Raw genomic sequence first — 24304 nt, forward strand, 5'->3', positions numbered from 1 at the left:
AAATTGAACTGGTTACATAAGAACATGATTATTTAGGAATGATCAAATCTAAAAACAAGGGAATATTACAGTGTGCAAAAATAAAAATGGATTGTGCAGAAAACCTTTTTGCTCCCATAGCATAAAAGAAATACCTGCACAATGAACCACAATATTAATTGGCAGCTCAATCCTATCTGTACCTTAAAGTGGTGGGAAAGCTTTTCCATTCAGCCTGAAACCATGCACAGGTGACAGCAACATGCAGAACCTCCATCATTCCTGCTAACACCAGTAAGTTGATAGTGAGGATGGTTCAGGGGAGTTTTGTGGGTGGATTGGGGCAGCAAGCAAGCTGTGCAAAGGACAGGAGGGGGCAGAGGAGGAGAATCTGAATGTCAGTCACACATCCAGAGGTTCTGTTTCCCCTTCTCAGCCCAGATCTGCCTCCAGAGTTTCCTCAGACCTACACCTGTGTAGGTCTGAGGAGACAGGCCCATTAGAAACCAGGCAGCCTATGGGGAGTTTTTTATTTACCTCTTCTGGGATGTTTGATTCCCACCCACCCTCATAGCATGCAGCATGCACTTTGCCAGTGGCACTTCGGGGTATAGAATTGGGCCCAAAAGTTGGTAATTATACTAAGTTCATAATCATGTAGGCTATAATTCTCCTTTTTCCTTCTTTCTTTAATACTTGTTTGTAGAGAGTGAGCACAGGAACTCTTTTTCCTGTGAATGCTTATTATTTATATTGGTTACTGCTATTTTAATATTTGTGTACTGTTTTTCAACCAAAAATGTTCACATTGAACTTACATAACAATGAAATTTTTTTAAATTTGGTTCCCTACCTCAAAAAGGCTCATGAAAACAAAACCAACCAAACAAAAGGCCAGCAAAGATGCTCTGGAAAAGGTGCTGTGCTGGGATGAAATGGAAAATAGCAAAGTTTGTAGTCAGTGGTGCATTTGGTCCCTGATACACTGATCCTGCGTGTGTATCACCAAAGCAGCAGAACTGAACACTAGAAAGTGTGGTCTCAATCCCAGCTTTTCATGGCTGATGCAGCCATGCCAATGGGATGTGTGCTGCATCCTGCTGTAGGAGGGCAGTCACTAAGGCTTCCTTGAGGTACAGGAACATTTGTTCCTTTACCTGGGGGCTGCATTGCAGCTGCATTAGCACTGGAAAGTTGGATAGGATTGGACCCTATGTGTCAAGTTAGTACTGCTGGTACCCTTGCAGGATCTGTGATTGCAGATCACAGGGATCTGTGATCCCTTGCAGGATCTGTGATTGCTGTAAGAGTGTGGATATTGCTCCTGTAGCCAGTGTGAGCCAGTGTTATTGGTAAATGGCTGTCCTTGTTTCTAGGGATAATAATAATACTGGAATTTATATACTGCCTTTTTGGTCATCAGATTACTCCTCTGACTTTATTCAAGGCGGTTTACATAGGCAGGCTATCTCTAAATCCCCGAGGGGATTTTTACAATAACAGAAAGGTTCTATCTTTCAAGAACTGCACAACATTTCAGATGGATCTTTCACGGTCTGGTATCACTTCTGGCCTCCAGTTGCCTCCCATGCTGGCTGACGAGCAGCTCCTTCATCTCTCACTTGAAGGGCAGCTAAGACGCTTCTTCGCTCACACGAAACAGCAGGTGGAATAACTCAACTCAGCTTGTCAGCTGCTTCAAGGTCTCACCATTCACGGAGCTGCCGGTGGCCTCGAACAGGCAACCTTGGCGACCTTCAGATGTTATCTTTGGGCTAATGGAAGCTGTACCCTCTAGACCAGGCTTCCTGCCCTTCTGACCAGACCTGGATGGGGAAGCATCTTCTCATCTGGGATGCTAGAAAGCCAAACTGTACTTTTGTTATGCACCAAATTCTTTTTCATTAATAAGGAAATAAGTATGAATTGACTTGTTTGTGAGTGGCTGAAAGATTCCCAAAAATCACAAACATGCACTTGTAGTAGTAGTAGTAGTAGTAGTAGTAGTAGTAGTAGTAGTAGTAGTAATTATTCAATAAAATGTGTGTTTACTACATAGGTTTTAAACTTTATCTGTAAATGCCAAGGTTTCTCTTCAGTGACAGAATTCGAAGAATGCCTTTTGATGCAATTATGGTGTATTTTATGTCTTTTATGCTTCTCATGTATTATTTCTGCATGCTTTTCAAATACCTTATTATTTCTCATATTACACCTGTGGGGCACAGCTAAAAAGTGCAGCAGCAGCAAGCAATGCAAACTAATTAATACCATTTTTGAGAACTGTAATTCAGAAACTTAAGTCTTTAAAATCAACCAGAAGGGTCAGTGAAATGGTCACTTGAACTGGTCAGAAAGGTCAGTGAACTGGTCAAAGATCACTTGACTTGCTTACTGTTTAATAAAATTATTACAGTGAGCATTCTTATGTATTAGAACATTGCATAATGAATTTTAGTATTAGGATCATGCTATTGCTTGATAGAGCTTATGAACTGTTCCTCAGTAAGGAATCTTTATCCTGACTTTGTTTCTGTGTGGGGATTCAGAGATGCTTTCCATGACATTTCTTCTTCTTTATTATTATCTCTGTACAGTTACTGGTTTGGATAGCCACATCCACACATGGACAGAATAGCAAACTTGTGACACTCCTCCCCCCCCCCCAATGCACATTGTTGGGTTGCTCAACCAAGATTGGTTGTGTGCAGTCAGGCAGGTATGCCTGCAAGAAGCAGAGCGCCATTCTGGCTGTGAACTCAGGTCTGAGGAGACCCAATGCAGAGCTGGAGGCTTAGGTAGGGGTAAGGGGAAACGATTCCTCTTTCCCCTTCAAAGCCTCTCAATCCACAACCTTCCCCCCCACTGGATACTGTTCACCCATTTTTGGCATGCCTCTATCAGCAAAAGGGGGTGCGGGGAGAGAATAGGATTGGGCCCTAAGAGAATTTACTCATGTGTCTTCACAAGAGTAATTCAATAAGACATCCCCCAACATTCCTGGTTTTAAAAATAATATTTTTAATTCTAGACAATTGCACAATTGTGTAAAGAAAAAAATAGGTGTCCTCTCTGGGCAGACAATTTGTAAGTATATGTTTTTTACTGGTAAAAGAAAGAAAGGAGAGCATATACAGAAACATACCTGCAGAAGAGAAAATGAATTTTGCGCCAGAAATCAAACCCAGTAAAGTGAATGGATCCAGCAGAGGCAGATTCACAAGCATGCCTAGTTGATAGCCTCAGCACAGTTTTTCCACAATGATCAGTAATCATATATTACACACTTTTCAGGAATTCTTGAACAACCCTTGGAAAAAAAGGCTGGCCGTAACTATGGTCCAGTGGGAAACAAGAAGTTGGTTTACTTTATTGATGATATGAACATGCCTGAAGTGGATGTGTATGGAACAGTTCAGCCTCACACACTGATTAGGCAACACATTGATTATGGACATTGGTAAGAGACTGTCTCTATTTTAGGATTAAGTCAAACCTGTGTTTTATTTATTCTGCCAGTGTCAGTAATGCCGGTGATGAAAATGTTACTGCAGGTTTGAAATTTTTCAGATCTTCTGTGCACATGAAGACTTGCTAGTTCATCCATAGTGAAATATCTGGTTGCAAGAGATTTAGAATAATTTATGTCAGATAACTTAGCTTAAACTTTAATTGAGGACGAGTGGTGGATCCATTGCTTGAGGCCAGCGACATTTATAAATGTGTTCTGTGTCTTTGTAAGACTCTAATTTCTAGCTTAATTATAAATATTTAAAAATGTTATTTTTTTGGTCTCTTAGGTATGATAGACAAAAGTTAACTGTAAAAGAAATCCGTAATTGTCAATATGTTGCCTGTATGAATCCAACTGTTGGCAGCTTCACCATCAACCCCCGACTCCAGGTAAGATCACAAATATAGGCAGGTGCAGGTACGCATCCACCCACACAGACACACACACGTATGTAAGGGAGGGGGGGAGAGAAAAAGCAAGCAAGAGAGAGAGAGAGAAATTAGTCTCTCATTAAAAAAGATTTATAACCCAATCCTAACTAATGTTTATGACAGTGAAACAGAGGTCCCCGCTGTTGCAAATGGTTATATGGCAATATGGAATTGGGAGTGTTTGAACAGGGAAAGGCGGGAGGTGAATCAGGGGAGGGAAGAGTGGATCCTGATGGCAATAGCTATCCTTTCTCCATCCCTTTTCCCCTTCCCTCTTGCTTACTCTCCTTAGACTTACACCAATGAAATAGATCTGAGGAGAGTCACTGGGGGAGTCTTATGTTGACAAGGCTCCTGTGACTGCTGTACCCTCCTCATGATGCAGCATGTGTCCTGCTGATATGGCTGCACTGGCTCTTGACAGGGCTTTCTAGACTCTGGCCCATGGGCCAGATCTGGTGCCCTGTCTAATCCCTCCCCTGCCTGAACAATGCTTACCATTCAATGGGGAGCCTCCTGTTCACACTACCGATCTCCATTGAACTGCACTCTGGCCAGCTGCTTCTGGATTCTGTCACCCCAGAAGCCATTGAGCCCAGATTTCCAAGCAGATACAGCAGGCCGGAGCCCAATTTTGAGGAGATGGGTGGTGCAAACCGGAGACTCTCCCCTGTGGAACGGTAAGCACTGTTCGTGCCGGGAATGCCTTTCCCAGTGCGCAGCAGTGTCCAGTATGGATTCAGCTCTGACTTCATTAGACATGCTCTTCATATTACATTTGGAAAACTTCCAGTAATGGTGATAGCAACTTAGACCATTGGGTTAAGTCATCAAGATCCTACCTATAGTGTAAAATGCTCTTTGGCAAAACTTTGTGACTTAAAATATGCATAAATGTATTACGTTTCCCTGAACTGCATTATTTTTAAAAGGACAGATGTGCAAATCTGTCTACCATCATGTCCATCCATCCCTCTACATAATCATGACATAAACAAGAACTGGAGCTCAACTTTTGACTCATTTTGGAACTGTAGTCAAGCACTGTAGTGAGAGTTCCCCTGGGGCATTATGTGCAATAGAAACAGTGAATGACCCCTCTTTCAGCCCATCCAAAAGTTTCTGTTAATCAGCTCTTGTTCAGTACTAATCTACTTATAACTTAAAACAAATCATGGTTCTCTGGACATGGTTCACAGCTCTTTTGCTCTGTTGCATTTTCATAATAGGCACACTGGCTTTCCTACTTGACACAGAACTAACCAATATATCTATAAAAAGCAGACCCTGCTGTTTTAAAGCAACTGTATATGCCATTAGAATGGTTTGGATTCCTCTGCAGCCAAATTCCCAAATTGGGAGATTGTTGTTAGAGGGGTGGAGCTATGTACCTGTGTGCATAAACGCTTAAATGAAGCAGGTAAGGGGGTAAACTTCTGGCTGTGTTAGGGACGTAATAATGAGGCCAACATTATATGCTTCTGCTTCGGAATGTGTTGAGACACAAGCTGTTTCTGTTGTCTCAAATTGCCTACAGAAATAAGAGCCTAGAGAAGCATTGTCTAGAAAGTGACGAGACACACAAGCTGCCTCCGTACACCTGAGCCAGAAGTCTTTGTGATCTTTCAGAGATTCACGTTTAGTGAAGCCTGGATATTAAGTAGTTGGTGTCATTTGCTGCTGCAGCTAGAGCTGGTGTGAATAAGAGCATGGGAAAAATGTTCCTTGAGAACAACACTGACACAGATTTGAAAAATAAATAGTTAATGGATGTTTATGTCAAATGTGCAATTATGCTGCAAGTTAACATCGTTAGTTACTCACAAATCTGTTCACAATTCACTGTTGATATCTTTATCATAAAATGATGAAACATGTTTCTTCCTCATATTTTTAGAGGCATTTCACTGTGTTTGCAATGAACTTTCCATCCACTGATGCCCTGAACACCATCTATAGCAAGATTCTTGACTTCCACTTTCAACAGAATGCCTTTAATCCATCAGTGTTAAAACATGGCCCTGCCGTGATACAAGCAGCAATATGGCTTCATCAGACCATGGTTCAGAACTTTCTCCCCACAGCTATTAAATTCCACTATATTTTCAACCTGCGAGATCTCTCCAACATCTTTCAGGTCTGTAATACTACTACTACGACTACTACTACAGGTATTTATATACCGCCTTTCTTGGTCGTCAGATTTCTCCTCAGACTTTATTCAAGGCGGTTTACAAAGGCAGGCTGTTCTAAATCCCCGTAGGGATTTTTACAATTGAAGAAAGGTTCTATCTTTCAAGAACCACAACATTTCAGATGGATCTTTCTGATCTGGTATCACATTCTGGCCTCCAGTTTCCTCCCACACAAGCTGACAAGCAGCTCCTTCATCTCTCACATGGAGGGCAGCCAAGACACTTCTTCGCTCACACCAAAGAGCAGGTGGAATAACTTGGCTAGGCTTGTCAGCTGCTTCAAGGTCTCACCATTCACGGTGCTGGTGGCCTCAAACTGGTGACCTGCGGATGTTATCTTTAGGCAAATGGAGGCTCTACCCTCTAGACCAGACCTCCTGCCCCTGTAATGAGTATATATGCAGAATGCGTGGTTCTCTTGCATAAAGTTTGACTTCCAAGCCTAAACATAATATGTGAATGTGTGTGTTTTGTTTATTGTAATGCACATGCAGTTTGCCTTGGAAAATAAGTTTCCATTTGCTCCAGTGGAAGGTTTTTTGTGCCCCCCCCCCCCCCGGGCAAATTGCATGTGTGGGTTATGGCTTAATCCAAATCAGATACATAGTGGAGGTACAGTTAAAGTCCCTGTTGGAGTCCAATCTAAGTCAGCCCCACCAGGGCCAATTATGTAATTAGTCATAGCTTGATCTCTTTTCTCATCACAAAGTAAGCAGAAGTCAACGCAACATATCTGGAGCTTGGGCAGGTAGAGAGTTCCAAGTCATAAATACATAAGAGACCTGTTGGATCTGCCAAGGGCCAAATGTCCATCTAGTCCAGCATGCTGTATCTCATGGGGCCCACCAGGTGCCTCAGAGAGCACACAAGATGATACCTGCATCCTGTACCACTCCTTTGCACCTGGCATTCTGAGGTAGCCTACTTCTCAAACCAAGAGGTTGCACGTAATAATCAAGGTTTGCAACCCATGATGGACTTTTCTTCTAGAAATCTGCTAATCTTTAAAGGCATCTAGGCCAGATGCCATAACCACATCCTGTGACAAGGAGATCCATAGACTAACTGCACGTTGGGCAAATAAATTTTTTTTGGTCTTTTTCTAACTTTCCCAAAACTCAATTTTAGTGGATGGCCCTTGGTTCTGGTGTTGTGTGATAGGGAGAAGAACATCTCTCTATCAGAAAGTTCCATGTGGTTTTGATCCTTGGCACTTATTAGAAATGAAGGTCTTGATATGCGTTCATGTATTTTGTATCTCTTGCTTGCTGCAGTGTCCCTATACCAAACAACAGTTTTTTGTTGTTGTTTTAAACATACCCTTGGTGTTACATTTTTAGGGAATTCTGTTTGCTAAACCAGAGTGTCTAAAGCATCCAGATTATCTCGTCTGCCTGTGGCTTCATGAATCTTCACGTGTTTATGGAGACAAATTGGTGGAAACAAAAGATTCTAATTTCTTTCATAAAAAGTTGATAGACACTGCACATAAATATTTTGAGGTAAGGCTGTAGACTGGTTGTATTTATCTGCTACTGCACCACACTGACGATCTGCAAACTATCTATTGCAGCAACAAGAATCTCCAAAGAGCCTTTGGAAACCAGCATAGCTGAAATTATGACTAGTAAGAGCCCTGACACAGCATATATTTGACTTTCTGTGTTATATTATAATAAAGGAAAACAGTGATGGGTTTCATTGAGAGAGGTTCTTTTAAGATCCTAAACTCATGCTCTCCTAAATATCAAAGCAGCCATAACCTAAACATGGAAATTAGTCTTCTGGTTTTTGTTTAGTAAATAGCATGCCTGAAGGATAAGAAATGGGCTAAAACCATGCTTGGGGTAGGGGAACTTATAGTGCTTTGCCCCAAACTTCATCTAGATCCCAATTACATCCTTTCCCCTGGTGTGCTACTTTTAATGAAAAGGAAGCGTCTGCTTTCAATGGAAGCCTTTTTCCATTAAAAATAGCACAAGTGGACACACAATTGGAATCAAAACCACAGCAGGGGGCACAGTACTAAAGTTTATTTACTCCCCTAATGTGGTTTTTGCCCATTTCATTGCTAAATCAATGCTGTCTGAACTTGTGGTCTTTACTAAACATAGTTCTACATTTAAGACTCTGGCTGCCTGGCTAGTCCATGAGTAAAGGTAATAGGAACCCATATTGTGCACTTACAAGACAGAATGGATTTGGAAAGGGCAACTAGATGCATACCAAAGAATACGTAGAATGGGAGACCCTAGAACGGGGTGCCCAAACCCTGGCCCTGGGGCCACATGTGGCCCTCAAGGCCTCTCAATGCAGCCCTCAGGAAGCCCCCAGTCTCCATGAGCCTCTGGCCCTCCAGAGATTTGTTGGAGCCCGCACTGGCCCAACGCAACTGCTCGCAGTGTGAGGGTGACTGTTTGACCTCTCGTGTGAGCTGTGGGATGAGGGCTCCCTCCACTTCTTGCTGTTTCTGTGATGCAGTAGCGGCAGCAAAGGAAAGGCCAGCCTTGCTTTGTGCAAGGCCTTTTATTGGCCCTGAGCTATTGGAAGCCCTTCATTCATTCATATAAGTTCGTCTTTAATATATTCATTTATGTAAACTTATGTAAATTTATTCAAAGTTTAAATGTAAACTAATTCTTTTTTTCCCCGGCCCCCGACACAGTGTAGAGAGCTGATGTGGCCCTCCTGCCAAAAACTTTGGACACCCCTGCCCTAGAATATTGGAGGTTTGGTCTTGGATTTGAAAGTATGTTGCAAGGCAAATGAAGTTGTTGTTAATTAGTACATTCAATTTGGTTGAATTTGAGAGGGGCATATGCAGGGGAGAGTCAGTGTGTGTTTGTAGGGGATGGTGGTTTAAGCACTACCTTTTCCCCATCAACTTATTCCCTGTGTGTGCTCCTTCCTCCACATCCCCATCTCAGGAAACCCAAGGTTGCTACCATACAGTTGCCAGCCTAATGTCTAGTTCCTCTTTTTTGAGTTTTCCCATAGTGCATGTGTAAAGTTACCTTGTGAACTGAGGAATTCATTTAACCATCCCTAGTTCTGGCAGTAGGCAAGGCCTACTGAGCACTTGAGGCAGGATAAAATGCAATGCAGTTGCGAGTTCTAAAAAGGAGTCTCTTGTTTTGATTTTATGTTGCCAACTTGCTAGGGTGTGGAAGATCACATTCTTCTTCAGCAACCTCTTATTTACTGTCATTTTGCAAATGGTGTGGCAGACCCTAACTACATGCCTGTCAATAATTGGGAAATGCTGAGAAAGACACTTGTGGAAGCTCTAGACAACTACAACGAACTGAACGCTTCTATGAACTTAGTTTTATTTGAGGATGCCATACAACACGTGTAAGTAAATGTTTGATAATGGCCTGTGTTAGAACTAAATATGCACATTCAGGTTTGGAATTGTCTGTTTTGCTGTATACAGTAGATCAAGGAGCACAAGCTGCTGTAGAGCTAGCATTCAGAAAAAACTGCTGTAACAGCATTTAAGAGAATGTCTTGTAAGCCTAGCAGGCCCTGGTTCAAATCATACCTCAGCAAGGAACTCACAGGGTAGCTTTTGGCAAACTATCTCTCAACTTCAGACCCCTGTTTTTATACTATGGCGATAGTACAAGCAGCCTACTTGGCGTCTGGGGAAGGATCATAGCTCATTGGAAGAGCACCTGCTTTGCATGCAGAAAGTCCACAGTTCAGTTCTGGCATTGCCAAATAGAACTGGAAAATACTTTTACTTGAAACCCTGGAAAGCTACTGTATGCGTGGACAGTACTGAGCTAGATGAATCAATGATAGTACAGTGGTCCCTCCTTATCTGTGGACTCGGCACCTGCAAATTTGAATATCTCCGGATCCTGAGTCCACCGTTAGAGGGTCTCAGAGGACCTCCCAAACATGACTGGAAGTGCCTTCCAGAAGGCCTCCACAGAAGGCCTCCTGGGCACTTCTGAAAGACATTTCCAGTTGGCTGAAAAACTCACACCTCAGAAGGTCTCCCAGACATGAATGGAAGGTACTTTGCAGTTTGCAAAGCATAGCTCCCCCCCCCCCCGATTTCATTATCTGCAGAATTCTGTATCCATGGTGGTGGTGGTCCTGGAATGGATCCCCCATGGAAACTGAGGGATCACTGTACAGGTGAGTGCCGCATTGCGACACTCCAGCCAGTGATGGGCCACATATCCCTGTACATCCCCCAAGCCTCCGAAGCTGAGGCTCCAAAACTCTGCTCCCCTTGCCTCCAGAGACTTTTATGAGCTCACAGATGCAGTGCACATCTGCGTGGTTCAGAGTGCTGCAGTTGCTCAAGAGATGCAACTTCCAGTTTCCTCAGGAAATCTGAAGTTCCGCCTCTCATGCTATTCAGGCATTCTGAGCCTCCGGAGGAGAGGAGAGTGCAGCTTCCCCTCCTTTGGAGGCTTCGTATAGCACCAGGCCTTGTTTGGTGATGGGGGTGCCAGTCTGCATCCCTGTCACAAAGTGACACACAACTGTATAAGGCAATTTCCTAGGTGGTTTATAAGGTTTTATTCCCTGTACTCAGGTACATTAGGCACACACTGCATATTGCTGCTGCTACTGTTGTTGTTAAGAATACTTGTGCCAATTTTCAATAAGAGTAGTTAAGAGATGAAAGAGAGATTCTTTGAGAAAGTTTTCTTGAATCATAGCGTTATAATGGGGTTTGCTTGCCAGCCCTTGGAAACTATACCAGAGATAATCAAAGACTGCTTCACCTACATTTTATCTCACCATTGCACCTTGGGTCAGGCTGACCTGGTGCGTTTTGGTTGCTGCCACTGTTTGAAATAACTCTTAAGCATATTGTGTAAGTAAACAATAAGGTAGTCTTACGTGACAGCTGTAATTTTACTAAAGTAGTTTCCATAGCTTCTGTACATAGCTTTTCTTTAGTGACATAAGAAGTACTAGACTCTGAAAATGAAACTAGTGACATTTTCTCCCAAGTACAACCATCCTCTTAACTATTTTATCAAAACTATCCCCCCCCCCGCCCCGGCTAAAAATTAAGGAATGAAATAGTTCCTACATATGCTGACCCTGATTCAACAGAGATCCCTCTTGGATATGGATAATTTGCAATGGTGTTAATCTTCCAGCTCTATTCTCCAGGTTTTGCAATTATAGAACTATCAGGTGACAGTCTTAATCTATTTTGATCATGACACATTGTGCTCACATCTAGTGACCACTGAAGTAAATTGCAGATAGTCAGTCTTGTGCAAATTGGTTGCACCACTACCGAGATGGGAGTTGCTGTATTATTTTGCAGCTATAAATTCTTGCTTTATTTTTGTCATTAGGTGTCGTATTAGTCGAATACTGGAGTCCCCTCGTGGTTATGCACTTTTGATTGGAGTGGGTGGGAGTGGAAAACAAAGCTTATCAAGACTAGCTGCATATATTGGCTCCCTTGAAGTATTTCAAATTACACTGAAGAAAGGCTACGGGATTCAGGACCTCAGGGTAAACATAACGATTATTACATAATTCTCCTGAGAACTGCTAGACTTGAAACTATGCTATTTGAAATTGAGTTGTAGTGAAGCTGTTGCATACTTTATGGGTGGTTTGAGTTCTTTCTGCATATATCAAGTGGTGCCTTGAGTGCACAAAGCAGGTAAGTGTTAATTCCTGCCACCTTTGGTGTTCTTCACCAGAAGATGCCCCTCCCCCTCACATTTGGGGACATAGTACTTATAAATCTCTTGGATCTGCTTGCTATATTATTTAGGCAGAACAGGTCAGAAATGTAGTGCCAGAACTGTAAAGGGTGGAAAAATACCCTGACAAGTGGCATAAATCTCCAACTACAAAGGTCTGGTGATGGCAGTAGAAGGGTATCACCTAGAGGCAGAGATAGCATACCACTCAACTTTCAGTGCAGTCATTTCCTATCAGATCATATCTTTTAATGTTATGCTTGTCTGTTTCGTCTGGTGGCTGTCATGCTTGTTTTTAAAACTTTGCAGTTTTACTTCTTTGGCATGAGAAACAAACTTTGTCTTGTACCCTAATTTAAAAAAAACAAAACTTACACCATATTTCTTGGTGTAGTTTCCTGATTGCATTTTTGTCAGAGATGAATAGGCAAGAGGGGTATTTGTCTCCCATTTTCATAAACTATCTTTTCATTGCTTTTAAATCTCAGAGAAGAGTAGCAGTTCCCCATTCCTACCACACTGCGTTATGTTAAATGGGCAAAACTATGCATTAAATCCAGTTCATAGTTTGTCCTTGGCACGTTTAAGGTTATTTTGAGCAGTTGTAAATATCAGCAGCAGAGGGGCCCCAGTCTGAATTCAGACCATAACAAGAGAAGAGGGACTTGGCACCAATGGCAGCTTCTCTCCCAGCACAAATAGCAGTTGCAGAGTATCTATCTGGGATCAGTATCATGTCAGGGGCAATGGGTTAAAGCCCCTACCTTGCCGTCCTGATGCACATGTAGTTGCCAGGGGCAAACTATAACAAAATGTTTATTTTGACCTTTAGGTTCTCTTTAAACATTTTCCTAGGGGCTGCATCTAAATGTTGGCTAATGGCATGGGTCTTTATTGCATAATCATGATGCCACCAGTACAGGAGGTATGCTAATTACGTAGGAAAGACCTGTGAGATTGGTTGCACCCCAAACTCTATGGAAAGAACCCATGTAATTGGCCCTGTGGCCCACCCACTTGGTGGTGTCATTTAAACATTCTCCCAGGCACATGCGATCCACATACATAGGTAAGTAGTTCTCAGAGCACTGCAAGAATATTTTAAAGGGAACCAGTGAAAGACACATTCTGACAATAAGCATTGGTTTGAGGAACCTAATGCACAAAGATTTGCATAAATGTAACACGTTTCCCTCTTTTGGCATATTTTTTTGTATTATTCCTGAAGATAAAATGAGTGTACAGTGAGCATACTTAGGGTATTTATTTACCCTACTTACCATTTGAGGGTCAGGCCCCTCAAAGCCATGGGTAAACCTAGCGTTCACCTTGAGATCCCCTGGTGGAGACCAGAGCTACTGGCCACTCAAAGCGAGAGGTAGATCTGGCCTCCACTAACTCTGATGTTAAAAATGCAGCTATTGTCAGAGATACTGCCAAACACTTGCATTCTCATTTCTGACTGACTTATCTGTCACCCTCAAGGTCCTATTGGTGGCCATCATGTTATTCACAACCATAAAGTGAATAACTCATTGTATGGCGAACTTTGTTTTGCTACAGAGATTCCACTGTAAAGTGATTTGATTGTAAAGTGAAACACAATGAAATACTTTCTGTGAACAGAATGTTAATTATTATTATTATTTAATGCCAGCATACCACAAGGTACACCAGTGCAACAAGGACCCCATGCAGCACAAATGCCCTTCCGCAAACCTCTTCCACTGCAGTTCTCTTCATCTGTTATCTCAAAGGGGGGAAACAGAAGCAGATTTTTCAATAATTTCCATGGAAAGGGATGAGTCATGTTAAGGATTTGTAAATGAAGAAAAGATGCAAAGCACCCGTGTGTTGCTCTCTGGGTTCCATGCATTTTCACGATGTTACCCTCCCACCCCTTCTTATTTTCAGCATTTAAACATAGCATGAATGATGGCCTCCTTTTCTTACAGGTAGATCTTGCCAATCTGTACATCAAGTCAGGAGCCAAGAACATTCCCACCGTGTTTTTGCTGACAGATGCTCAGGTTCCAGATGAACGCTTTCTTGTGCTGATTAATGACTTGTTGGCATCAGGTGATTAGACCTACACATTTCTTGAAGGATCTTCCCAGTGACAAATGATCTGTGGTTTCAGTGAACTTTGAAAGGGAGATTATTTGCCTTTGAGATGTTTTCTGTTGTGGGTGGGGTGTCCTTTGGGGAAAAAGCATATTAGCCCTGCTAAGTTCACTTTTGTGCCTAGTTTGCTTTAAAAAAAAAATCAGCAATGTTGCTTCTCAGAAGCAAATATCAAGGTCGTGAAAGGCATAGGCATAAGTTCCATTCATTGATGATGTTTGCATTTTGGTTCACCTCCAGTGATGTAACTGGATTCATTGACTTCAACATGGCAGCAGGAGATTTGAGGAAAGTAGTTTCTATGTATATTTTTGATCAGTCATGATAAAGAAGTGATTGTTCACAAATTAGTGATTGTTTAAATTACTGTATAGCCTTTAAAAGGAGAGAAGAAGCACGTAATCAACACTCTTCCCATTATTGTCCACACAAGCAGAGAACTACAATTTTATTATAATATGGGCCCTTTGGGTCATTGCAGGAATCCATGTTTTGGAAGTCATAATGGTGTCCTAACCTGTAAATCTGATTTGTGCTTCAGCAAGATTTTATTTTCCAATTTCCATAAGAAAGTAGGTCATCTTTGGAGCTACATTCATTAAGGGGCAAATACGTTGTTGCTTAAAATATAAGATCAGAGAAATTTTGTGTTTATTGCATCCTTAAAGGCTCATAGTGTCGTTAAAAACAATAGAATATATAAAGGTATATAATATGCGAAATACTTTGGGGGGGGGGAGAAGCACAGGATTGAATTAATTCACAGCTATAGCCATTCAACCAGTATAATTCTACCCATCTAATCTCAAAATCTCAATTCTGAAATTGGTTCAAAGTTTACAATCGACATAGTAACATTGATTGAAAGTTATGATTTACTTTTTGTTCATTTTGTAATTGCAAGGACTTCTGAGCCCCTTATGTTCTTTCTTGATTCCTTTATAGGAGAAGTTCCAGATCTATTCAGTGATGAAGATATGGATGGTATAATTGCAGGAATTAAGAATGAGATACGGGGACTTGGTTTTAGTGATACCAGAGAAAACTGCTGGCAGTTCTTTTTAAACAGAGTCCGACTACAGCTAAAAGTAAGAATCAGTATATTTGGAACTACAAAGGAGAAAATACATGTTCATATAATGTACAACTGCATTCTTTAATGTACGAGTATCAACAGTATAGGAATTAGAAAACATAAACCATACTTCTCTCTTCTGTCCCTGTAATGTCTAACAAATTGGAAGTCATATTATTTTTTCTTTCTTACATCTTAAAGTATCAGTTGCACTATAAAAAGGCTGCAGAATTTGTGCAACATGCCAACAAACTGTTCATTGGCAGCTGCCAGGTAAACATGTGGAGTTACATTGCATACAACCAAATTATCCCATCTGGACTATAGCTCCTGTGTGTTTCACTGAACATATTGCCCATGCCCATTTCAGGGATAATTCAGTATGTCCTGTGCATTTAGCATCTCTTCATAAGATCTGAACATAAGTGACCTGGTGAATCAGGTCAAAAGCCAGTTAAGACCAGCATCCTGTTTCCCACAAAGGCCCACTATTTGCCTCTGGGGAATTCCACAAGCATACTTCCTTCCTGACGTTGCTCCTTTGCAACTGGCATCCAGAGGCATATCACAGTACCTTCTCCTGGATCCCCCCTGTGCCATGGTCAGGGAGAAATGGCAGGTGGACCTGCTGTGCTTCAGGATCTGCCATTGGGGTGCGGGTTGGCACCCCTCAAGGTGTGGTACCCAGGGCGGTGAACCCCTGTGCCCCCCTTAGTACCCAGTGGGCAGGGCCTTGCCCTCCCAGCTCTACTTCAGAATTCCAGGTATTCAACCTGGAACCTTCTGCATGCAAAGCACATGCTCTACCCCTGGCCTACAGTGCTCCCTGAGTTGTCCTACAATGTTACATTGTAGTTTCAAGCAGACAATTGAAATGCTGTTAAGGGTGTGTACAGAGGAAATTTTTGCCTCCATCTCTTTGATTTGGTGGCGGCCAGTGCCCTTAGGAAAAATGTAAATTGTGGCTTATACTTTTTCCTGAAACAGCTTCTTTTCCTTCCATCCTCTTTGATCCTGTCTCTGATTTCACCCATGACTTCATTATTTCTAACAGCTTTTTAAAAACTGCATTCAAAATGCTCCTTGTCTTGCTATTGCTGTGCAGGTGCCCTACTGTGCAAAATTAGTACTTCCAGAGGCAGCTATGGGAAGTATCAATTCAGACTTTAAAGGGCTCCAAAGTAGAGACCATGTACTGTAGAAGGTATTAGTTAACACACTGGAAAACATCTGCAAGATAACATGTAGCATGATGGAAGGGGAGAAGGTCTGCTGTAATATAGGGGTGCAGTTCTAAACATACTTATTGGGTAATAAGATCTATTAAAATCAAAGACGCTTGCTTCCAAGGAAGTGTGTTTAGGGTCAAGGTTGTACCTCATACCTAAGCATAATTTAAGTGGATTGTTATTTTAAAATAGCTCGGTATTTATCTAGTCTCCTGGGATTTTCTTCTTTCAATGAGAATCCTTGAGGAATTGCAGTAGTATTGCATCAAATTACACCCAAACAGGAATAGATATGATGTTTCAAATAGTTTCAATCACAGTTAATAAATCCTGTATAGTCCCAAAGAACTCTGGAAATGGTACAATATCAAAGTAGTTGCTTCCAAGACTCGCTGAATTTTGCTGTTAAGATTTTGTATTGCTGATTAATGCCTATGAGGCTCATTAAGTGATACTGGACTGGGCGGGTTGGTGACCCTCAAGTAGGCAGAGTTTGGGGAAGCACGAAACACAAAGCACAGTGCAAGTGAACAAAACACTATTTGCTAGATGCAAAAGTCCTAATTTGACTAAATTCATTAGCTGCTAGGTAGATTGCATTTTCATTTGTGAGCCTGATTGCAATGGCTCACTGCCACCACAGTTGACTGCATTCCTCTCTTTGATCACTATGTAATGCTTCACCCTCTCTTTCTCTCTCCTCTCCTCATCTGTACAGATCATTTTGTGTTTCTCTCCTGTCGGTTCCACATTGAGAGTTAGAGCTCGGAAGTTCCCAGCCATAGTTAACTGCACAGCTATTGACTGGTTTCATGAGTGGCCGCAGGAGGCCCTGCAGTCCGTCAGCAGGAGGTTCATTGAGGAGACGCCTGGGATTAAGGTACAGAGTTTCAAGCTCGTCAATCATATGCAAAAGCAACCCAGCTTTCTGGAAGATCAATAATGAAACAAGCTGGGAAAAAAGTCCTTTTTGTTTCTTCACATGTTTGTCTTCATTTCAGGTTGCAAAGTTCACTGTGGTAGCTATATTCCTGTGATGCGGTACAACCAAATTTCTTTAACACAATTTAGAGAGATTAGAATAGGAAGAGTCCAAAACATTTAAAAAGAAAAGCATGAAATACAATTTATTCTAAAGGATCCTAATAACCATGAGCTATTAAAACTCCTTCTGAAATGGAATTGTCCCACATCAGGAACTTTGTCTTTCTGTAAAAGTAGACAAATGTACTTGCATAATCAGAAATATGGAGCATTACTATTCTCTTACATAACTTGAATTATGTAACAAGGTTTTTCACTCTTTACGTTTCTGGAAAGGTAGAATGCTACACACAACTTTTAGTCAGCAGATAAAAACATGGAGTCTGAATTCAGAACACTTTCTTTGCTTGCAGAAATTTGCAAGATGCAAATAGGAAAGAGTAGATCAGAATCAGCCCTTAATAATTGCATAGATACTGTGTCCTCCATTGTATCTGGTCACTCTGCCCCCCCCCCCCACATCAACTTTGATCAGGAAAGGTCAAGATTTACATCAAAATGATTAACCATTCAGGAAAGAAAAATATTAATGACCTGACACCAGTACTGGTGCCACCTATAGAGACTGATGTGACAGAACATTCAGTTTTTGCTGCTGAAGGACTTTCTGCTGCATAGGTTCAACAACTCTTGTGAAAACACTGAAAACAAAAGAAAATGGTGATATTCAATAGAAAATGGTGATATACAATTCATTTATAAATGAATTTAGTTTTAGGAAAAGTAAAAGAAATGAATCCTTGGTTCTGGCTATGATACCAATCTTTTTGTTTGACATAGCAGCTAGTATATAGTAATAATACAGTGCAGTCCAAGTACAGTGTACTTTTGCATGAGTACACTTGCATGTGTACTCATGCAGAAATAAGCCCCATTGAGTTCAGTGGGGCTTACTCTCATATAAATGTGTACTGAATTGTAACTTTAGTATTTGTAAGGCATTACCTGAGTGTGCAAAGTACTTCTTGAGTATTATCTTGGAGCTGCCCTTATACAATAAATTTGCAGGGTAAGCAAGTATTATTATTCTTTCCATGTTGCAGCTGGGCAGGTGAGAATAAAAGGAAGCAGTTTGCCTAAGGCCACCTAGCAAGTTCATGGCAGAGGTGAGATTCAAACTGGGGCAGTTGTGTTTCACAGCTCAGACTCTTACAGTGCAATTCTGTTCATAGCTATTCAGAAGTAAACGCTACTGTGTTCAATGGGACTTACTCCCTGTGTATAAGTGTGTATAGGATTGCAGTCTTAACAGTCCAGTCCTAACCAGACTGCCCATGCGACAATATAGTGGCACTGAAAATGGCAGCTGCCACATCCTGCATGTGCAAAGAAGCAGCTTACCCCACAACAAGCCTCAGCAGCCTCTATGGGTCTCTTTGTATCCACACCAACTAAATCACTGGCACAGAACTGAGTAGCCCCGTGAATGGCTTTCAGGCCTGGGATGGTGGTTAGGATGGAGCAAAGGTCTTCTCCACCTCCCCTGCCTCCTCTCAGACCTGAACCACCCTCCTCCGTACCCTCCCCTTGTTCTGAAACACCCACTCCCCTGCCCTGTTCCACCCTCCCCTACCTTCCTGCCACCTAGCACAGGACTTACCCATTGGCAGGTGTTACTCCAACGCCGGCACAGACTTCTCACTGGTGGCATTGGCCTCTCTGCACAGTCGAAATGTGCCTAATGGCACATTTGCAACAGCATGTTTGTCCATCCCCCTAGCAGGTGCCAGTTTAAGATTGAGTTGTTAGTGACTATGCTGCACCAGCCCTCTATCTCTTTTCTGTGACGCTATCAAGTTATGTAAGGAAGTGGTAATGATAAGAAGCTTGGGATTTGAAGGCAGTTGCCTGGAGCAATTTTCTGTTATGCTCTATTATAAAAAGAGAACTTCATAGCAGCCAAACATTGTTAAAATCTGATAAAGGGAAGCAATAAAGGTCTGGTTTTAATATTAGGTACAACATCTTAGATAAGCGTACACGTTGGATTTACTGTACATCAGTAGGCAGATATAAGAGGCTTAAGCTTCCATAAATTGGTAACCTGTTCTGTGCTCAGTAAATAACATTCCCGTTAACAAGAAGCCAATTTTAGTGGCCAGATTAATAGAGTCCCTTTTTGTGAGAAAGGGTGATACTGTCTAGCACTTGCATTGTCCCTAAAAGTGACAATGCAGAATGATTTGAACACAACAGGACAGAAGGGGAGGGGCTCCCTTTTTAGCACTTCTCCTAAATTACCGCTTGCATTCCTTTACTTCATGTGCTGTCAATACTTAGCAATAAAACAGCATTTGTGTTACTAAGAAAGAGTGACCAATGACATCTACTGGCCATGGAGAGACTTGCCTTATTTTGTGTACCAGGCAGTGTGCAGGTGATTGATCTTCAGATCCTTGGTGGTGGCATTGTAGAGCTGCTGTTTCCTGTGACTTACCACACATTTGGTTTTGGAGATTTCCCAGATTTTTATTTTATTTATGCACAACCCATGAAAGGGAGCATACATACTTGTTTAAATATGTGTTTACATTCTTTAAAAAGAAAGTAGAAGACTGCCCCATGTCTCTCAACAATGTCTCCCTAGGGGAGAATATTTTTTCTTTACAAGTGAAATTGACTGGATCACAAGCTTATCTTCTAGTCTAGTCAATTTCACCGCTCCTTTACTTAGAACTAGGAGACATGATTGCAATTGTAAAGAAAACTGAAGGAACAGGCATAGGCAGGCTCCCCCACAACCCTGCACTGCCATGAGTAGAGGTGTTTGAAAAGGTGTTGTTTACTTTACACAGAAGTTTGTCCATTATATTCCATAAGAGACTGTAATTTTATCTTATCTCACTGGAAACAAACACCTCTATCCATAAGGTTTATGCTTTAGTAAACTCGGGAGTGCAGCTAGTACCAGTAGCAGTCAGGGAAACACTATTTCTGTTGCTTTTCACATGCAGACTCAGGGCCCAATCCTATCCAGTTTTCCCATGCCGGTGCTGCTGTGCCAATGGGTTATGCACTGCTTCCTGTGTTGGGGAGGCAGTCACAGAGGCCTCCTCAAGGTATAGGAACATTTGTTCCCTTATCCATTGCGACTGCACCAGTGTTGGAAAGTTGGATAAGATTGGGCCCTCAATCCCTCATTATTGTCCACTGCAGTTAGTTACTCGACAAGTATGTTGCCACATCATGTAGGACTCCTGGTTCAAGAGAGATGCTTAGACACCCTTAATGATGTTTGTTGATATTGAACAGATAATCTGTACATTGTTATATTAAACACATTTTAATGCTAGGGCATACGTACAAGAATGTAGAATAAAATTATGAATCAAACTCTCATTGCTTTAAAGGAAATTATATATAATTTAAAATCAGTTACTATTATAGCATTTATCTGAAACTGCTACACTGAGAGCTATTTCAGTTTAACTGTAATTATTGATTGGTATTAATTATAAAAATAAGACGTTTTCACCATCTAAGAGAAAATTAAAATTAAGTCAAGGTTCCATTGTTTTTACCACTCTCTTTACCACTAACAATCTCATGTTTTTATTTCTCATATTTAACAATTCTGTGGACATGCCTTGCAACAGGTCCTCCCCACCCAGCAATACTTAAATCAGCCATCGTATATTTTGCCTCTCTGCTTTTCACACGCCTTGATTCATTTAAGTTCGGAAGAGCTAATTGTGCACAAATCACCTGCAGTTTCTCCACCTCTAGCACTGGTGCGTGTGCACATTCACATACACGCACACAAGGCTTCCCTTGATTTTCTAATGTAGATACAGGCAGAAGGTCATTCTTGAGCTCATGGTAGTTCCAATAATAATCCATAGTCACTGCCAAACCTCCAGATTCCCCCCTCACTTTTGTGGCTTGAATTTGTTGCTTGTTAACTCCCTGGCTCCTGGAACATAAATTCAAATCTCAGCCCAGCCTTACTTGGAGCATAAGTGGAATACAGTATATCCAGCAGTAGTGCATTTACACAACACAATCCTATGCATGTCTACTAAAAAGTATGTCCCAATGTGTTCAGTGTGGCTCACTCCCAGAAAAGTGTGTATAGGATTGCAGTCTTAGGTGGTTTTGTTTGTTTGTTTCTGAGAGAGAGAGAGAGAGAGAAAGAGAGAGAGAGAACGTGTAAAAACAAAAATGTTAATTATTGTACTGCCAACCAAAACTGTACATTATTGCACTTATTGCATTTTAAGATGCCATTTTGCAGTTGGCTCTGCCTCCCCAAGTTGCCACTTGGTGGTAGACAATGCATCCACAAGTTGCCATTTCATCCAGCTACCTTTTTGCAAGCTTCTCTGGCAAAAAGTAGCTCGCAGAAGCCCAAGCAGCTCTGTCCCTGCTATAGTGAAACAGTTATCTTATTTCAGGAAACTTTGCATTAGGTGAATGTTTGAAAAAAGAAGAGCGGACTTTCTTCCACATAGTCACTGATGATAGGATGGCTGTCCCTATTTTTATCTTCTGTAAAATGCATTCAAAACAAAATAATTTCTTTTGACAAAATATGTTACTTCACCAGTTGACATTTACATTAGCTGTTTGTTGATGTGCTTGAAGGAAGAGTTTGTACCAGCCGGCTTTGAAAGCTATCCAAAGAATATTAGACGTGTTAGGCTGGATCTGCACATGCAGTCAAACAAGAAGAAATAAGATGGTAGAATTAATTCTAATTGTATCTCTTCAGGTGCTAGAGGGGGTCTGTAGCTTAGTAGCAGAGTGCATGTTTTGCTTGCAGAAAGGCCCCAAGTTCAGTCTACAGGTAGGTTGAAAAAGACCCTGTTCTGAAACTGTAGAGTCACTATTATTGAGTTAGGTCATGGGTGCTCAATAGGTGGATCGCGATCTACCGGTAGATCGCGAGGCAAAATGAGTAGATCGCGGAGTGCCGACCCCCCCCTTCAGGTGCCTCTGGGAGGAAACACCGGGAGTAAGGCCCATTGTACTCAATGGGGCTTACTCCCAGGTAAGTGTGGCTAGGATTGCAGCCTCACAGCCTAATCCTAGGCATGTCTACTCAGGAGTAAGTCCTGTTATACTCAGTGGGGCTCAAGGTACACCAACATACATTGTACACATAAATGTTATATGTTATGATGGCGCGAACATTGTAAAAAAAACTCTGGTAGATCTCTGGGCCTTGCTGGGTTTCAAAGTAGCTCTCGAGCCAAAAAAGTGTGAGCACCCCTGAGTTAGGTGGATCAGTGGTCTGACCACTGATCAGTATAAAGTATGTTTGGAATGGTAACAGGTTCTAGAGGGGTAACCAAGTTAGAGTCCTGCAGCAGAAACTGCAAAGTTTAGCATGATAAATACAAAGTATTTTATTTCAAAATATGTTTCCATGGAGTACTGTACTTTTGGGGTTGTATATAGCATTTTTTAAACTTTCTCTTATATTAAAGAACCTCTTTAAGTCATATAGTCAGATTCTAGCCCACCCTATGGAAGTAGAAACCTAGATGAGTATTACCAGGAGTGGGAGAAGTTCAAGGGGCTTTAGTGAATTGATAAAACAAGTGGAATGTTTTAAGCGAAACTGTTTGTATGGTGCATATACCTGCACCTAGTTAAGAGAACTGACAGACCTGAAAGGGTATGTATCTAAGAAGCTACAAGAGTAAGACCAGAAAAGCTATACAGGACCTTTGCAGATTATTTCTTTAGCATAATTGTGATACAGTTCAGTAAATGCAGATTTTTTTTTCTTCCCTAACTCATTGCTTCTGTCTTGCATAAGCCTCTTTGGGTAGAGATGCATGCTAATCAAAGAAAGCACAGGACAGAAAGCAGTTGGGAATTTTCAGAGATCAGTTCTGTGAATCAAGCACCATAATAATTTGTTGCTGGGAAAAACGACATCTGTCCTGGGCTAGTATATCTATTGCAAATGTGACTGCTCTGTGAACATGACAACTCTTATATGCCATGCTGTGCCAACTTTTAAATGTTTGCACAACTCTTGTGCCATGTTGTATACTTTTAAATGTTTTATTAAATACTAATTCCTCTGAGGCTAGAAGAGGAGCAGCAAAGCTACGTATAATTTGCTCAGCACAGTTCAGTACTAAGGCAAGTGTATGTGGAATGCTAGTTCTCCCTCTTGCTTTTAACTTCAAAAGAGTAGTTGTCTTCAAAGTCTAGCTGCAGAAGAAGCAGCAGAACAGTGTAATGGCAACAGTGATAGGAATAAATAGTGGTGAAAGGAATAGAGGTGTGGAACAATTATTGCAAAGGTGAACAGATGATAGCATGAGGATTTGCAGGATTGCGTGACTAGAGAAGCAGAGGATTAGGCAAGACGTGCTTGATGCCTCTAAAGAGAAGTATAAATTAGATGTTGTAAAAGCCATAAAAAGGGGAAAATTAATGGTTTAGCAAAAATTCAAAATGCATTGTCTTACAGCCCAATCCTATCCACACTTTCCTGGGAGTAAGCCCCATTGACTCTAATGGGATTTACTTCTGAGTAGACATGCCTAGTATTGGGCTGTAAGACAGGGTTCTTCAGACTCCAGCTTCAGGCCAGATCTGGCACCTTGCCTAATCCCCCTCCAGCATGAACGGTGCTTACCATTCTGAGGGGGAGCCTCCCATTCACACCGCAGATTGCTCACCAGCCGCTTCTGGAGTCTTTCACCCTAGCTGGCTTTGCACCTGTATTTCTGGGCATGTGCAGCTGGCTGGCACAAAGGTCGGGTATGATCTGTGGTGCTGAGGCCCCCAGGCAGAACAGTAAGCTCCATTCACGCTGGGGATTTCTTTACTGGTGCACAGTAGTCTCCACTTTGGAGGCAGCTGGTCTAAGAGGATATTAGTCCAAAATTAAACAAAATCTCAGCAAAAAGGAAAATTCCTACTCCTTTCTAGAGCTACCAGTCATTTCAGTTGAGTCAATGAGGATTGACTGTCTCTCTCATTTTACAGAGTTTATCCACTGCACACTGTTTTTAGATATCTAGGGGAAACCCTTTATTTCCATTTGTTAAAGGA

At 41.6% G+C, this 24304-nt stretch overlaps 1 protein-coding gene across 1 annotated transcript in view; it reads left to right on the forward strand.

The window, feature by feature from the left end:
• DNAH11 (dynein axonemal heavy chain 11) overlaps window positions 1-24304 on the forward strand; it is a 189915-nt gene that overhangs the window by 91519 nt on the left and 74092 nt on the right. The window contains exons 47-55 of the mRNA XM_066631428.1: window positions 3274-3439; window positions 3780-3882; window positions 5822-6061; window positions 7460-7621; window positions 9280-9473; window positions 11456-11618; window positions 13771-13894; window positions 14885-15027; window positions 16962-17123. Of these exons, the coding sequence (XP_066487525.1) occupies window positions 3274-3439; window positions 3780-3882; window positions 5822-6061; window positions 7460-7621; window positions 9280-9473; window positions 11456-11618; window positions 13771-13894; window positions 14885-15027; window positions 16962-17123 (1457 nt within the window). The remainder of the gene's footprint in view (window positions 1-3273; window positions 3440-3779; window positions 3883-5821; window positions 6062-7459; window positions 7622-9279; window positions 9474-11455; window positions 11619-13770; window positions 13895-14884; window positions 15028-16961; window positions 17124-24304) is intronic.

Source organism: Tiliqua scincoides, chromosome 5 (assembly GCF_035046505.1).
Source record: "Tiliqua scincoides isolate rTilSci1 chromosome 5, rTilSci1.hap2, whole genome shotgun sequence".
NCBI classification, from domain to species: Eukaryota; Metazoa; Chordata; class Lepidosauria; order Squamata; family Scincidae; genus Tiliqua; species Tiliqua scincoides.